At 33.9% G+C, this 17,764-nt stretch overlaps 1 protein-coding gene across 1 annotated transcript in view; it reads left to right on the forward strand.

Moving 5' to 3' along the window:
* The window catches only part of LOC150103000 (uncharacterized), a 361,006-nt gene that overhangs the window by 17,649 nt on the left and 325,593 nt on the right, over positions 1 to 17,764 (forward strand). Inside the window, exon 3 of the mRNA XM_090397703.1 lies at positions 10,193 to 10,332. Within this exon, the coding sequence (XP_090253829.1) occupies positions 10,193 to 10,332 (140 nt within the window). The remainder of the gene's footprint in view (positions 1 to 10,192; positions 10,333 to 17,764) is intronic.

A 17,764-nucleotide genomic window follows, 5' to 3' on the forward strand; every position in this document is an offset into this window, starting at 1 on the left:
TACTGTATATATATATGTGCAGTCAGTTTACAATATGATAAACTTACAAGTATTAAATAAAAGTCTCACTGAGGCCTTATAGCATCAATGCTATGTAAAGAAAATTTACATATAGTAATTAACAAACAAGTCATTTGTTTATTATTTACTATACCAAAGTGTTATATCATCAGTGCTGATCTAATGGAAATTTACTATATTGAATCTTTCAGGAGAAAAAATGTTGCTACCTCTGTAGTGGATCGGCTAACTCACCTTCAATTCACCCATATAAAGATTCCTCTTTTCACAACGAGAATCAAACTTAGACCTTTTCAAATATATATAAACTTTGTAATATGTGTTTTTAATATATTTAACTTTGTACTATATATATATGTGTGTGTGTGTGTGTATATATATATTAAAATGAAAATGTATTATAAATACATTTTTCTAAATGCATTTTATAAATTTTTATAAACTGTTCATTCATCATCAACCATAATCATTCAACAATTGAATGATTAAGACAGAGTAAATTTTCAACTAAGCTGTGTCACATCCAAATTTCTGCATCCATCTGTTGTTCCAGTATATTTTTCAGAATTATTCCAAATTCTCTTCATATCAGCTGATGAATATTTTTTCAGATATATAAGATCCTGAATTAAAAATGTTTGCATCATTTGAAGAATAAAAATATATTTTATTTCCAATATTGGACCACTCATCCAAAGTAAGACGAAAACAGGGATCTGATTCTGCTAATTTCTCTTCTTATCTCTGTAATAAATTTCAAAACTTTTTAAAGTTTCTTTCTGTATCTGGCAATAAAATATGAATAGATCAATAGAATTTTCCATTTTTCATATTAAAATTACAAAATTAAGAAAAATTATAATTACACATTAAGAATTTTTACCTTAAATGGTTATCCAGTTTTATTCACATTTAAAATTAAAAATTAAAAATAATAACTTCACTATACATTACAATATAAAAGTCTGTTATCTACTGCTAGTGATTTCCCCCCCCCTCCTCTTTCATATTTAACTAATGAACCAACTGATAAGAGGAATAATGTTGCAAAAGACCCGACTATGGAGCAGCTAAGTGTAATATAATGTTCATTGCACTTGATTTATAGTCACATTAGTCATATAATGATAGTATTGTATTATACTTAAAGGGAACACAAATAAATGTATAAAATAACAAATAACATTATATTTATTGCATTCATTGTATAGTTCCATTAATGCATAATAAAATTTTCATCATCTGCAATATGATACAATACTCATTTTACTAAAATTAATGAAACTTACAACTAATGAAATTAAATTTACAAATTTGTTGCAGATTTGTCAATAAATTTATGAAAAGTCTCAACTCTCAAGCCTCAAATGTTTTTTTCTCATGACAGAAACTAGTACTACAGAGTGGATAGCGTATCTGCTCTCCAGTCAAAGGGCTGCAGGTTCGTATTCTGCCGTGGGCATGGATGATTGTGATGTTTGTGACGCCACCTACCACCACTGATATTAAAATACCAGTGGTGGTAGGTGGTAGATGGCGTTGGTGTAGTTGTGGTCAGTTGTGACTGAGATTGTGGTGGAGACGGAGTTATAGACTTGGTACCCTCCCTCGATGAGTCCTTATACTCCCTGGAGGTGTCAAATAATAATAATAATAATAATTACTACCTTGCTGTTGACAGTTTTTCTACAGATTAGTCAGTTATCAGTCATGACTCTATATTGTCATATCTTAACGGTACTGCTATCTGCATCAGTTCACCCAGATTGTGGACTCTTTCTTTCTTTTTTTTTTTTTTTTATAACCTTTTCTCTCTAATTCTGTTTAAGTGTTTTTACCACTTTACATCAGCTCATATGTTTCTGAATGCTAACCATGTTAAGTTCCTTCTTAATATCTTCATTTTGAATATGATTTTTCCATTGATACAATCTTTTTGCGCTTCTGATTTTTATTAGAACTCTCATATCTGTAGTAATCTCTTTGTAGTGTCTGATCAGTTGTTTGATTTCTAATCCAGCTCTCAGATTCATGAGTTAAAAATTATTATTATTTTTAATTAATTTCTCTTGTATTTCATATGAATGTATTTTGCCAATTCCCTACCATACCAGATTTGCTTAGTCTGTTGAGTACTACCATATGTAATTTGCCATATTCACAAAAAATTGTGTCTAAATAGCTGAAATATTTTATTTCTATATGTTCTCTATTCAGTATACAGTTGATTTTCCATATTCTTATATATTTTGAATCTTTGTCTTTTTATTACTGATTTTCATGACAAATTTGTCATGAAAATCAGTAATTTGTAAACCTGTACTGGATTTATTTAAGAGTGCAACATCATTTGCATGAAGAAAAGAGCTGAGATTGACTTCTCAAATTTTGATATCAGGTTTAATTTCACTTTCCTGCATGATGTGATCTTTATACTTTAGATGATGAATAATAGTGTACACCCTTGTCTTACACTAGACTGTATATCAGGTTATCTTCCAGTACCTATTTCAATTCTAACTGCTGACTTAAAACTTAAATATGCAACTTGCTCTGTATACATGATCTGTTATTCCTGTTTACACTACATAATTGTAGCATTTTTGAACAGTTTTTCTCTTGTCCTTCAGATATACCTTTGTCATATCTACAGGCCAGATCCTCCAGAAATCAATGCAGTGTTATTGCAACTTTTCATTCTTTTAACATTGGAATTTTTTTTTCAACAAAGTAATTTAAAAAAGAATTTTTTCAAAAAAATTAAAAAGAGTGTTGTTCTTGGTACTTGTTCATCACCTGCAATAAAAGCATTCACAGTAGTCAGCAGTCATTATCCTGGGAAATGGAAATGAGATCAATTCTCATTCATTGTCATCATCAACTTCCTGATATATATACCCTCATGGAGTGTACAGGATACTATGACAGTACTACATGATTAAGTTTACATTATTACCAATCTCCTAATCAACATTTTTTCTTGTAATTAGTCTATCACTTATGATCACTCCAACAATATTATATCTAATATTTTGATATTCCTCTGGGTCTTTTCCCTGCTATCTTTTCATCAGACATCTGTTATGTTAACCTTTCCTCTTCCATTCTGTTTAAAACCATACCACCTTAGATTGGTTCGTGGAAAATTCTTTGCCGACACATCATCACAGAGAAAATTCTTCAAAAAATGTAAATTGAAATAATATTGTAATGATACACATGTAGGAAAAACAGCAATACAAGAAATATTTTAGAAAATATAGTTTCTTTTTGTATTTAAATAGATTTTATTGAACTTTTTTTTATAATATATTTATTATGCATAAAGTGAAATGAATATTTCGTGTTTTACTAATCAGTGAGTTCCCCAGTTTCTGTTTATTTCTTAAAATGTTATTATTATTATTATTATTTTAATTTAGATACTACAGACTCTGTAGATGAGGAATCTTAATATTTGACAAAAGCTTGATAGGGTAGTTAGGGAGTGAGGGCACTAAATTTAAGGATGTTTATTTATTTTTGTAGCCTTTCACTATTTTCCTTCACACTTATGCCACTCATCCAGATGTGATATTATTATTACAGAACTAATTCAGATGATGAGATGCTTTCAATTATAGGATATAGTCTGACCACATAAGCGAGAGCTGTCGTTGGCAGACTGCCAAAAAAGAGTCAATTCATGTTGAAGGGGAGAAAGAAATAACGCGATGTACACCAACACGCGAAATTACTCTTTATACGTTAAAGTTTTCAACTGTTATACAAGCAAAATAGTTACCACTTTAAAAACTACAATGATCATAAAAGAGAAGTTAATTTTCCGACGTGTAATAATAAACACTCCCCACAATACGGATTGATTACCCTATTATCGGAATGGATTCTCCTTCTTTTGACATGCGCAAAAGTGTCGAAGGGTCTCCTGTCTGTGGGCATACTATATCCATATCCTTGCATGTGTGTGTGTTTGTGTATATATATATATATATATTTTTTTTTTTTGAAACTGACTTTTCCTGCATAGAAAAGAGATTTTGAAGGCTATTACTGTTCCACAGGGATAGGGTAAGACTATATGCGACTTTTGAGTAATTATATTAAAGAAAATGATGGTGAAATTACATAAATCCTTTCATGATGTAAATCAGCTTAAGGCAGAATTCCCATTTTCAACTGAAATACTAATCTTCACCTTATTTCCCAATATTAGTATTTTATGTAATTTTAAAAAAGTAGCATTTTAAAGGAATTTTAAAATTAATATTTGATAATATTTGTCTTCTTAATCAAAAAAAAATTTATAAGTGCATGTTCCCAAAATGAAATAATTATCTTTGATTGGTTTGAACATAAACTGTCATCACAAATATCTGGAGTTGTTGTAATTGTTGGCCTGGTTGGCCAAGTGGTTAACATACCCACTCTGCAACCACATAGTTAATTCTCACAGGAAAATTAATTAACTATATATTTCACTTTAGAGGCATGCACTTATACATTTTTTTTTCTTCAGTGAAGAAGACAAATATCAGATATCAATTTTAAAATTTCATTGTTTCATAAAATATTAGTATTGGGAAATAAGGTGAAGATTAGTATTTCAGCAACAGATGGGAATTTTGCCTTAGCTGTGATTTATGTTGTGAAAGGAGTTATATAATTTTACCATCATTTTCTTTAATATAGTTACTCAGAGGTGCACATATAGTTTTAAACCAGTCCTGCAAAACAATAACCTTCAAAATCTTTTTTTGTTATGTAGGAAAAGTGGAGTCATTTCCAAGAAACACAAGTATCCTATAATAGAAAGCACCTGATTTACAATTTCCCAACATTTCAACCTTCATATTAAGGTCATCATTTGAAGTACGCAACACACACACACACACACACACACACACACACACACACACACACACACACACACACACACACACACACACACACACACACACACACACACACACACACAATGTTAGACCACCATTATTGTTAAGACTAGGATTGATAAGAATTTCACAAGCTTCCTTAAATTTATGCTCATATCACATTTTGGTGTGATGTAAACAACAGGTGCCTTTTGTGTCAGTTCTATGTGGAATATTCAGGGCATGATCAGAAATTTAATAACTGTGGTAAACTGGCCTTTCTGATCATGCCCTGAATACTCTACATCTGGAGTGTAGAGGGTATAGTTTAGGAGGGACTGATGGTGTGTGTCAGTAGGACTTGACAGTGTATCACCAAAATGATTGGAATGCTCTAGGGAATTAAATGCACTCTTGGCACACCTGTTTTAACATGAAGTTTGCAAAAGAGCAAGTCCAAAAGTGTGGAAAGCAGGAAAACTTGTTCCACTTCACAAAAGTGGTAAGACTAAGGCTACAAATTATAGACCAATTTTTGCATATGGAGTTATTGTTAAGGTTCTAGAAAGGTTGACAAGGACTAGGATTCAGAATTGGAATGATAATAGTAGGAGATTCTCTTTGATGGTCAGCATGAGTTTGTTAGGGAAGAGATCATGTTTTAGCATTCTGCTTATGTACTACAGTGACAAATTAATTAGATGAGGAGACGATGTATATACATGTATATACAGTGGTATACTTGGGCTTTTGATAGATTGCCACATGACAAGCTGGTAACTAAATTGAAATGGATGGGATTAGATTAGAAACTAGTGAGTAGGGTAGTGAATTGGCTGTCAGATAGGTATCAGTGGATTGTGTATGGGGTGAGTGATATTTCAAAAGAGTAAGGTCACTAACAGAGTACTGCAGCAGTCTGTCTTGGGGCCATTATTATTTAACTTGTATGTTAATGATATTGGAACAGACTTATTGGGAATATGAAATGTTGCAAAGATTTTGAAATAGCTGGAAGAGAGAGATGAGAGATCTCAGAATGATGGTAGACAGAGACTTGAAGTTTAGGGGCCACATTACTAAAACTGTAAGAACATCACAATGGATTATGGCATTAATCATGTGGACACTGACAGTAAAGAGGTTATGATTCCCTTGTATAAGGCCTTAATCAGGCTACATGTAGACTACTGTGTGTAGATTTGATCACCTGGTTTTCAATGAGATGAGACTATATTAGAGAGAGTCCAGAGAAGGTTTACTAAGTGGGTTTCAAGTCTGTGGAATGTGGTATATGTGGAGATTGAAGGAATGCAGCTTGCAGAGCCTTGTTAATAGAATGGGGGGGGGGGATACGATTGAAATTTACAAGTTGGTGAGGGAGGTTGTTACCGTACTAATGCGGATGAGTTTTTTCATAGAGAAGGAGAAAAGAGTACAACAAGAGACCATCTCTAGAAGCTGTATACAGCTTCTAGGGATGGTGAGGATATAAGAAGGTGAGCATGGGATTGAGGAGCAGGTTCTTTGGTGAATGGAATGCATTGCCTGAAAGTGTGAGTGCAGAAACTGTGAATGAATTTAAGGCATTTAACTGACTGTTTAATGATCTTTATTACATAAGAGTGCAGACCCCTTGTGGTGAGGCTTTTGACTTCATTGAGATCTGAGGTTATTATTAAGTAATTTCAATATTTAATTTGCCATCCTCACTAAAAACTGTGCCTAAATAGCTGAAATATCTTACTTGTTCTACAGATTGTTTATTGAGAATGTAGTTAAAGTTTTCTATGTCCCTGCCAATTGTCATAGTTTTGGTCATGTTATTGCTGATTTTCAAGCCAAATTTGTTACAGCTGTTATTCAGTTTAGTTAGATAATCTTTGATGTTTGCACTGGATTTGCTTAGGAGTACGTTATCTACTAAGCAAATCCAGTGCACATATCCAAGATTCTCTAACTAAACTGAATAACAGCTGTAACAAATTTGGCATGAAAATCAGCAATAAAATGACCAAAACTATGAAAATAGGCAGGGATAAAAAGATAAGTTTGATATCTCCAAATCTGATGTAAAAGATTTAATGCCACTTTAATTATGTGATTTATATAGATGATGAGTAAGAGTAGAGATAACATGCACATTTGTTTTACACCTAATTTTACATCAGACTGTCTGTCTTCTTGTATTTCCTTCTATTCCAACTGCTGACATTTAAATATATTGATCTGTGTATTGTTCCCCTTACCATATATAATTTAGTATTCTGAAAAGCTTTTCTCTGGGTATCTTGTCATATATCTTTTCCAGATCTACAAAACTTCAAGTACGGAGCCTATTATATTCATATGATTTCTCAACTATTTGTTGTAAAGTGAAAATATGATCTTGACAATCTCTGTTTTACTTGAACCTAGTTTGTTCTTCTCTAAGTTTCACTTCTACAATTTTTTTAGCCTCTTCTTAGGTATGCTTGTATAAATTTCACCTAGAACACCTAGTAGAGAAATTCCTCTATAATTTTCACATTCGGTTTTATTCCCCTTATTACAGATGCAAACTCTGAGAGCTCTATTCTAGTCATTTGGAATTCAACCATCTGACTTGGCCTTTGGAATTATACAGCATAGGCACTGCAAAACTTTTATACCTCCATATTTGAGCATTCTGTCTTTCCATATGTCAGGCATTTGGTTGCCTTTTCTACCTCTCATATTCATTTGTACTCCTGTTTGCATTCCTCATACTATTTTGTACTGCTATTCTGCTAGTTCAATTTCTTATCCATTGACTCCTTGTATTGATGATTCCTATCTTCATTTCTTCTGTTTGGTTTTTTTCAGCAGCTGACTTTTCGTTGTCCTAATTTCCTGATGAAAACAGTAGGTCCTTATTTATCTTCTTTATATAACATCATTCACATAAAATTTGGTCAGCTAAGTTTAACTGTTTTGGCTGAGATTAACATCTCCAATTTTGATACCAGGCCTAATGTCACTTTCACCCCACTTTCATTCATAGCATTATCCATATGATCAGTAATGTGCATACCTGTTTCATATCTGATTTTACATCATCTTCCTGTACTTCTTTAACCATCCAAGTAATCATATGGATGAAATGTATCAAATATTTTATGCTTCTTATCCGTGTTGTTACAGTGGTATCCAAATGTCCTTTCAGTTTCAATCAACATTTTGCATTCATATTTTTAATAACATATGAATTAATAACCATACCAACCATATGGTTGGTATGGTTATTAATTCTGATAATTGTAAATTATGAGAATTAACAATAGATGTATTGTTTGATATAATGTCCTATTTTATACCATATAATTGTAATATTTCTAATTTAACTGCTTTTCTATCGCCATCTGGTCAGATGGGTTTATTTTCCCCCCCATCAAGGATTAGGAATTTATCTTTCTTCAGTTAGAAAAACCTGGGTTCAAATCCCATCCAGAACTCTAAGAACCTTTATCAGGCCTTTTCAGGTGAAGGTGAGTTAGCCAGTCTCATATGCAGGTGACACAGTTTCTCCTCTTGGAAACTTCTTTTTTTCATCTGTAAAGCAGACAAACCAGCCATAAGAACACAGAATACATGCAATCATTACTTTGAGCATTCAGGTGAGGGCAATGGGATGATGGTTTGATGGCTGGTTTTAAGGAAGCAAGCCAGATAAAGCTTGCTTCCATGCTGTTGGATAGGTGCTAAATGCTAAGCTCTTAGTTAGGTGGGGGGGGGGGGTACCATTATTATGAGAGAGAGAGAAGTGAAAGCATAGTAGTGCAAAGTTTTGTCCAAGAGCCATAGCAAGGGACTGGAAGGCTTGATTGTAATTTGAGCAGGATGCAATCTTAATGCATTTGTCACTTACAAAGACTGCTTTAATTATTATTATTATTTATTTTATTTAATTTTTTTTTCAGCTGTAAGCTGAGTGAGATGCAACAGTTTTTAACTTGAGCCATTGAGTGTATGCTGCATTTTTATCTCAGATTGCTTTGACACATTTGTTTAATGACCAAAGTTTAGATTGGGTCAGGGATTTTCAATAGAATGGGGAATAAAGAGATTCATCCTAGGAAGAATAATTGAGACCATAAAAAAAGAGACATAGAAATTCTGAAGGTCATCCTAATTGGTACCATTGTTTACCATAGGTACTAAGCAGAGATTGGTTGGGAGAAGGTTCTGTGCAAATTTGTTTCTGGATGTCTTTCTGCTCCTGACACAAGTTTTTGAGAACCATTTTGGCACAGACTTTGTTCATGTTCAATTGCTCATGCAAAATTTGTCATACAGTCTCCTTATCAATGTGCACCATGTCTATTATCATCAGAATGCTTAATCGGCGATCGTTGCAGACAATTTCATTAATTTTTGTAACATTTTGTTCATTTCCTGCCGTGATAGGGTGACCCTGTCTTTCGTCATCTTCAACATTTTCTCAACCGTAATAATAAATTTAGTTTAATCCTTTATCCAAGTGTATTGCACCTGAAGTATCTTCAGGATTGAGGCAACATGTGGTAAAGGTGGATGGCTCTCATCACTTGTCTTAGTATCTCCCACAATGCAAAGCACATCTCCTTGCGGACATGTATAATGCTATGCATCAAGGGAAGGGCCACTACCCAGACCGGTTTCGACCTTTGTTGAGGTCTTGTCAGTGGGAGCTGGACCCAGAGGTGCTGATAGTAAGGTGGAAATAATGGAGAAGTCATATATAATATATATAATATAGGTTCAGCTAGTACAGACTTTTTAATAGCAGCTCATGTATTAAAAATATTGATATCTATAGGCATAGATATCAGCATCACCATATAACACCAACATACATTTAGAAAAGGGCAGCAAATTCATTCTCTCCTCTTAACTAATTCACATGCAGCATTAGTTTGCTATAGGTTCTGTAAACTCTTGTGCATGGATATGGAGGGGAGAGAGAAGAGCAGAATTATACATGCATTACTCGATGTGCCAGTGATGCCTCTCAGTGCACTTGACTTTTCATCATGAAAAGTATAATTTTTAATAATACTGCTTTTAGTTATATTATATTTAGAATGTAATATAACTAAAATGATAATTATTTTAGTTATATTACATTCAAAATAATTACTGAACTGAAAATAAAAAAATAATTTATGAATGAATATTTTGTACTTGTTAGCACAAGTGTTGATTTTCATATGAAACATAAAATAGCCAGCTTATATAATATATAAACTGGCTATTTTATATATATATATATATATATATATATATATATATTTTTTTAGATCCAAATAATGAAAAAACCTTTCCATTACTTGCTGAAACTTTGGAAAAGCTTTCAGTACCACTTGACTGCACATGGAGCACATTAAGAAATTTGTTTGTTGTGAAAAATAATCAGAGCATTTCTCATGTTTATGAAAGAGTAAGCATATATTTATTTATTATATATATATATATATATATATATCCTTATTATTATTATTATTATTATTCCTTCCCTCCTCTTTTACCTTGCAGTGTCGAGATTTTCTATTCATTTAACTACTACTGTATCAAGGATAAGGTGGTTAGTTCTGTGTCTGTAGATGCTTGTGTTCACAGACCAGTTTTCCTGTTCTGGGGGAACAAAAAACCCGAGTTTCTGGGTGAAAAAAAAAAACCCTATCTCCACGTGAGACCGGCTAACTTACTTTTAGTCAAAAGAGACCAGATAAAGGTTCCTCACGTCATGATGGGAATCTAACCCAGGTCTTTCCGACCAAAGAGCTTCGTCTAAACTGACGGCTACGGAAGCTCTCTCTCTCTCTCTCTCTCTCTCTCTCTATATATATATATATATATATTTAATCATATATATTTGCATACATATAATATATTTTTGAAGTTTTCAAATTTAATTATACTCTATGTTTTGATTGTCACATGCTTGTAGGGGATAAAAGAACATGCATGTTTTTTGAGTCAAGTATTATGTGGATTTTAAATTTCTGAAGATTTTAGGTATGTGAATTGCAGGCCATTGTTCGAATTCATTGCAGAACTCTATTTTCAACACAGAATTTTTATATGTAATACAAGTTGGAAATTCTTCATATTTAGTTCATTCTAATTTTTATATGCTTTCCACTTATTCTTTAATAGTAACTATGTGAGATGCATTCCTGTGCTATTGCTTAAATGTACTTATTACACCTAGCAGTACTGCATGGATGCCATTTAAAGTACAGAATCCACAAAAACTGTATTACTGTATCACAGTAATGTGGATATTAGATTTATAAATTGAAATGATAAGAGGACATTTACCAAGAATAACAGTGCAAGACTGGAAGAAAAGTAAGCTTACACATGATTGTTTTTTTCTGTAGGTAACAATGCAATAGAGCTTTTCGAGTTCAAAAGAGGTGGAATAAGGGTTGGACAAAACATACTCTGACATTTGAATATGAGGCCTTAAGGTTCTTTATTTTGGCCATAAAATAAAGAACCTGCACAAGAACCTACAGATTTTGGGTATGTTGATAATTTGGAACTGTTTTGAGGAAGTAAAAATAGAAGGTAGAAATTTCACTGAAAGCAGAGTGTGACTTGCTTGATTCTTCTCTTGTACTACAGCTTTGGCATGTATCTGGAAAGCCACCTTACATAAAGACATGAGTTTAAAGAACAGTAGGGAATAAATGTTTCTCTACCATGTTTCATGATTTCAGTAATCTAACACTGGAAATGGGTTATAGAATGCCTATTTGGCATTCTTAAAATGCCAGACAACTAATGGATGAGAGTAGTAGTGTGGGTTTTAAAAGAGGTATACCATAAGTAGACATATCGATACAAAATTAATAATGGAAAAAACTCGCATACAAAGATTATTTAATAGTATCCTTTTCGCCTCAGTGTGTCACAGGCATCTTCAGTACATATTAAGCTCAAATTAAACAATAACTGACAATTCCAAAGAGCACCACCTAAGTAGCTGGTGTAAGATAACTAAAAAGGTCAATAAATTTCCTAAAAAAAAAAAAAAAATCAGTACAATAAAAAGTTAGGAAAGATTAGCTGATTTGTCAAGTACTATCTCCCATAAAGGGGATAGACGTAAGCCGCCGGATCTGTTTAAGTTAGGAGAATGAAGTAGAGTTTCACATGTTTCTTTATAACGGCGTTCCATAAGGAACTGACTTTTGTGAAGAACTCTTGTCTTTCTCCAATGAACTCTATGTCTAGTGAAGATGGCATGTTCTGCAAGTCCAGACTTTTTAGGTTTAAAGTATTCAATATAAGATTGGTGTTCTTCTTCAATTTTTGCAAATTTTGAGGCAGTTTTTTCATAGAAGAAACACTTTGATCAAGGTAAATTTGGGCATACGTATTCAACTACGTGTATACATAAAACACAAACAATCAGACTGTGAGTCTTAGGCCCTATAAGGTAGACTACAAAATGGATTAAAAGAGCACTCAGACCCAAAGCAGGTGGCCGCATCTTGAAAAAAATTAGTGTGTGTGTGAAAATTGCAAATCTAAAACCAAAAAGTATAGACCTTGAGCTTTAGATTTGCTGTAAAAATAATTAGATATTAGTCCGGAAATATGCTGTAATTTATTTTAAATTGCAGAAATTCTGTTGATCCATTGAATAAAAATACAAAAACCTGGATTTTTCATTCCACATCAGGCAAATCAGCCATGAATACACACGATTTACAGACGGTGTATTATAATAATAATGGTGGTGGTGGGCAGTAGATGATGCTGTACGTTAGTCATGTAGTTGAAGGTTAAGTAAGGGAGAAGGCGAGTTATAGTGGAGTAGTATGCCCTCCTTGGAGGCATGGAAATCATATGATAATAATAATGGCTACCATAATATGATGTAAGGGGGAAATGTTTTCTTACATGTAAAACAGAGGAGGTGACAAACATAACTCGCTTTCATTAGAAGCAAAAATTATGCATCTTCAGTCCTGTGATGACTTTACTTGCAGTGACCCAAAAATGAAAAATGAAAAAACATCTGAAAGAGATGATAAATATGGAATTACAGCTAACTCTTACTATAATAAACTTGCTTACTTGCTGTAACAAATTGCCAAAAGTCTCAACCAAAGGCCTCACAACCACAGTGCTATACTGAAAGAAATTCACTCTAATAAACTATCCACTTTATGTAACGAAATTTTCTTATCCTCTTTCCACTCCCTTGGAACCTTGCCAGAACTGAGGCATAGATTAAACAACTTTGTCAGAAGCACTGCCAGTTATCTTACCCATTCTTGCAACACACCAGCTGACATACTATCTAGTCCCACTGCTGTATTCACACTGATATTTTTCAATATGCTAAGCACCTCTAATTCATCTATCTCAGTTCTCACATCTGTCTCTGTCACATCGGTAACCACAGTCTCCAGCTAGGTGATATACCCTTGCAAAGTGATTGTTTACTAGCTTAACTATTTCTTCTGCTTCTGTCATCTTCCTACCATCAGCATTGTTTAAAGTCATTAATTTCCTAATATGCACCATCAGGGGATATTCAGGCTACTTTGACAACACTACATAATTAAGTTTATATTATTATTAATCTTCTATCAGCAGTTTTCCTCCAAATTAGTCTATTACTTGGGAGCATTCCGATATTGTTGTATCTAACATTTCGTGCATCTAAGGCACTTTTGACTAAATCAGTTTACTTAGACTTTGGTCTACCTCTGGGTCTCTTTCCTGCCATCTTGGCAATGAACTACCTGTTTTGCTAACCTTTCCTCACCCATTCTATTTAAGTGGGCTATACCACCTTAGATTAGCTCTGCTCATACATTCTTGAATGTTAACAATGCAAATTCCTTTCTAATATCTTCATTTTTGGTATGATTTGGCCATTGATGCAATCTGTTCATTCCCCTAATTTTTCTCAGAACTCTCATCTGTGGTTCCTAATCTTTGATCAAGTGCTTTGTTTCTAACTCAGCTCTCAGATCTATAACTTAAAACTGGTTTGAACATTGATTAAAGTCATCCTTCCATAATCATTCTTCCTTTTACTTGCTTCATAGCAAAACAAACAAACATAGATTTAGTTTGTTGTTCTTAGCTAATTTTCTCTCATAATCTGATTTTAGTCCTCCTTAACATGCTTAATCATCCTTCTTGCCTGTTCTTTTAATTGCTCATGAGCATGCTGATCATCTTTTTTTTTATATTTCCTCTAATAATGCTTTCTTTTTTTTTCAGCTTCTGCTTTATATCTGTACTTAACTAATTAATCCCTACTTGGTTTAACCTCCTGATCCTGAGTATGCAGTCTGATACTATCTTTCTCTCAAACAGTTCCTGACCGCTTCCCATGCACCACTGACATTCTTTCCTTGTGCAATTATGCCATGCTGCTGCTCCAAGCTGCCACTTAAGTTTGTCATGATTGTCAGCTTTGTAGTACCACATAAACTCTTTCTTGACTGAGAATTCCACTGTAGTATGGATAGATCTTCTGTGGCTGTTATCAGTTCTGGCACTCCTCAAACCCATGCTCCCTTCCATCACATGGTATTTCAGGTAATTGTTCCTTAGTAACTGTATAAATTCCATTTCCATCTTGCCATATTTGTTTCCCTCCTCCTAATCTCTATCCCCCCATAGATGAAGTTCTCCATGATAATTGCTCAGCCTGCACTTATTTGTGCTAATCGCTAATGCACAGCATCCACATCTTCTAGATCCCCCCCCCCCTCAGATCTATAGAGCAACCAACAGTATATTTTGTCCTATTGGCCTCTATCTCATACCAGATAGCCTCAGGTGAACCATTTCCCTCAGATCTATCTCCTCTGAAAATACAATATATGTGATATTCTGTCCCTGTAAGTACATCATTCTCTTTCAACCAGATCTTACTGATGTTGATAATATTTGGCCAAGTCAAGCTGATGAACACCAAAACTCCTCTCTTTTTTTTTTTTGATACTCCTGACATTCATGTACATGCATTTTGACACCCCTCCCCTCAGGGTCCACAGTCACCTTGCATAATGTCATTACCAACCCATTCAGGTTCAAAACCTGAGAAACTGCACCAGAAGTTCACATTCATTTCTATACTACTTACACTTATCTGTTGCAAGGGTGTCTAGATACATGCTTGACCCCCCCCCCCCCTGCTCCTATTATCTCTAGTTTCTCCTGATTTTTGTACTTCCAAACTCTAGCTGAACAATACTTTCTCCGAACATCTAACTACAAAACCATTGAAATATTCAGTCCATCAGTCATATAGAAGTCCTTTGCCAATCATAATTTAACATAATGGTAATGGTTTAATCACATAATAACATAATCATAATGGTTTAATCCTTTATCCAAGTGTAAGCAAACAAAGTTTGTGCCGCCTGAAGTATTTTCAGGACTGGGGCAGCTTGTGGTAAGGTGGTATGACTTCACATCACTTGCCTTAGTATCCCATAATGCAAAGCACATCTCCTTGCAGACATGCATAATGCTATGCATTGTGGAAAGGATTACTACCCAGACTGGTTTCAACCTTTATTGAGGTCTTTTTAGTGGGAGCCATACCTAGGGTTGATACTAAGGTTGAAGTAATGCAGGAGTCATATTTTTATATGCGAGTTGCCAAAAGGTGTCATATCTTATTATTAAATTACTCTGGATTAGAGAAAGGTTGTTGGAAGTTTTTTCACTTGGTTATACTGTAAAACGTATGTTTTTTTTTTTTTATATGTAATCTCTTTATCTTTACTCTTCTTTTAACCTTACTCACTTACTCGACTGCATTTTATGTTTATCCACCTTCCATATTTATTAGCCGTATGCCTATGAACACTGAAAATTTATTTGTAAGACTGCACCATCAGTATATCAAATATTCGGCATAAGACTCAATAAAACTTCCGGTAGATCTCTTGCTCTCCTACTGGTGTAAATTCCTTCAACAAAGTTTACATAAACAGTCGTGGTTCGTAAATAACTAAACTGTGCTTTATTGTTTCCCGCTCACAAGTCCGATTTTATTTAGCAACAGTGCAGTTGAAAAATAAAGGATCAGGCAGCACTCTTTTAACAAATAAATAAAACACATTTATTTACATTAAATTGAAATATACATGACTCAAGACAGGGAGATTGCTTTCTCTACCCATCTATAAAATCTTTAGCATACGATTAAAACATTTTCACTTCAACACTAAATAATTTCTTTAACTCAAAAACTTATTTACTCTCTGCTTACAAATTCAACTTATTAAACTTCTAGTTTACTCGCAAAGAGGTTAGCTAACTCTCTGTTAAGTTATTTTTACAGATCTTGTATCAACTTCTAGCATGCCAATTGACTCTCTTATGGACACTTCCCATTACTAAAAAACTAACTCTTAACAGTCCATAAACAATATATTTCCTAGATTATAAGTGAAAATATACATAACGATATAACTTACAGAGACTCTGTATCACACATTCAGTCAACAGTCTTTTAATAAAATCTTTATGGCTTTTCTTTCATCTTGAGTTTCTTGGCTTCCTTTTAGGCTTTTAGGCTTCCTTCAGGAGTATCTTGCTACAGCGGTATCATTTTGGGATGTTAGCAAGCTTTTTGACTGCAATCTGTGGTACTCAAATAGCACATATACAAGAGGTTTTAGCATACAAGCAAATTCTCCTCTGAATCCTTACTTCGGGAACTTCTGCTTCTAATTGCCGCCACTTCTGCTACTAATCGCTGATGACTGCCACCGACTGGCTCTGGCTCTTCTTGGTAACAGCGCTTCACCTTTGCTCTTTAGACGCTTGGATCTCGGCTCTGCTCTTTGTAACTGGGGCCACCCCCACACCGTGGAGTTTATTGCATCTATTGCACCTGTAACTTATCTTATATTGGAAAAACTGGACATACAATCCCTATCTGTAAAAAAAGAACACAAGTAGCACATTAAATTCAATAATTTTGGAGAAGCAGGCCTTGCAGATCATGCTCTTAATACCAAACTGATTGGAAAAGTATTTCTTCTTTACATCACACCTGACTTTAGAACTCTAAGCAGTTTTCAGCTTTTATTGGCTACTATCCATACTGTTTTGTTTTAATTTATATGTATACTTATATATATAAGCCAATTTTTTGGTGTGAACATGTTACTCTCCATAATAAATTTAGTTTAATCCTTTATCCAAGTGTGTGCAAACAAAGTTTGTGCCTGAAAGTATCTTCAGGACTGGGGTAAAGTGGTACAACACCGGGCAACTCCTTGCAAAGGTGGAGCAAGCTACCAACACTCCTATCTCAGTATCTCCCATAATGCAAAACACATCTCCTTGCGGATATGTATAATGTTATGCATTAAGGGAAGGGCCACTACCCAGACTAGTTTCGACCTTTATTGAGGTCTCTTCAGTGGGAGCCAGGCCCAAGTGGAGACACCAGGCAGAAGCATTAGCAAGGTCATCTCCTCCTATAGGAGCTGCCAAATGGTGTGCCACCTTTTTATTAAATTACTCTGGATTTAGAGAAAGATGTTGAAAGTTTATTTTTCACTTGGTCAGACTATAATAAATTTAGTTTAATCCTTTATATCCAAGTGTGTGCAAACAAAGTTTGCGCCTGAATAAAGGATAAAGGATTAATAAAATAAAGGATAAATAAAAACTGGATTCTAGTTTTGATGTAGTAAGAATTTTTTTTTTTTACACCAGGGGTCATGCCAATAGTTATAACGGTTGATCAGTAACTTTAGCATTCCATGTAGATTATTGTGCAGCTTGTTTCTATATATATATGTATACTCCAGATGATGACCTTAATGCAAAGGTTGAAACATCGAGTGTTTATTTTGGTTTATATT

Source organism: Typopeltis vanoorti, chromosome 9 (assembly GCF_054136105.1).
Source record: "Typopeltis vanoorti isolate ZY-2024b chromosome 9, IOZ_Tvanoo_1.0, whole genome shotgun sequence".
Classification (NCBI taxonomy): Eukaryota; Metazoa; Arthropoda; class Arachnida; order Uropygi; family Thelyphonidae; genus Typopeltis; species Typopeltis vanoorti.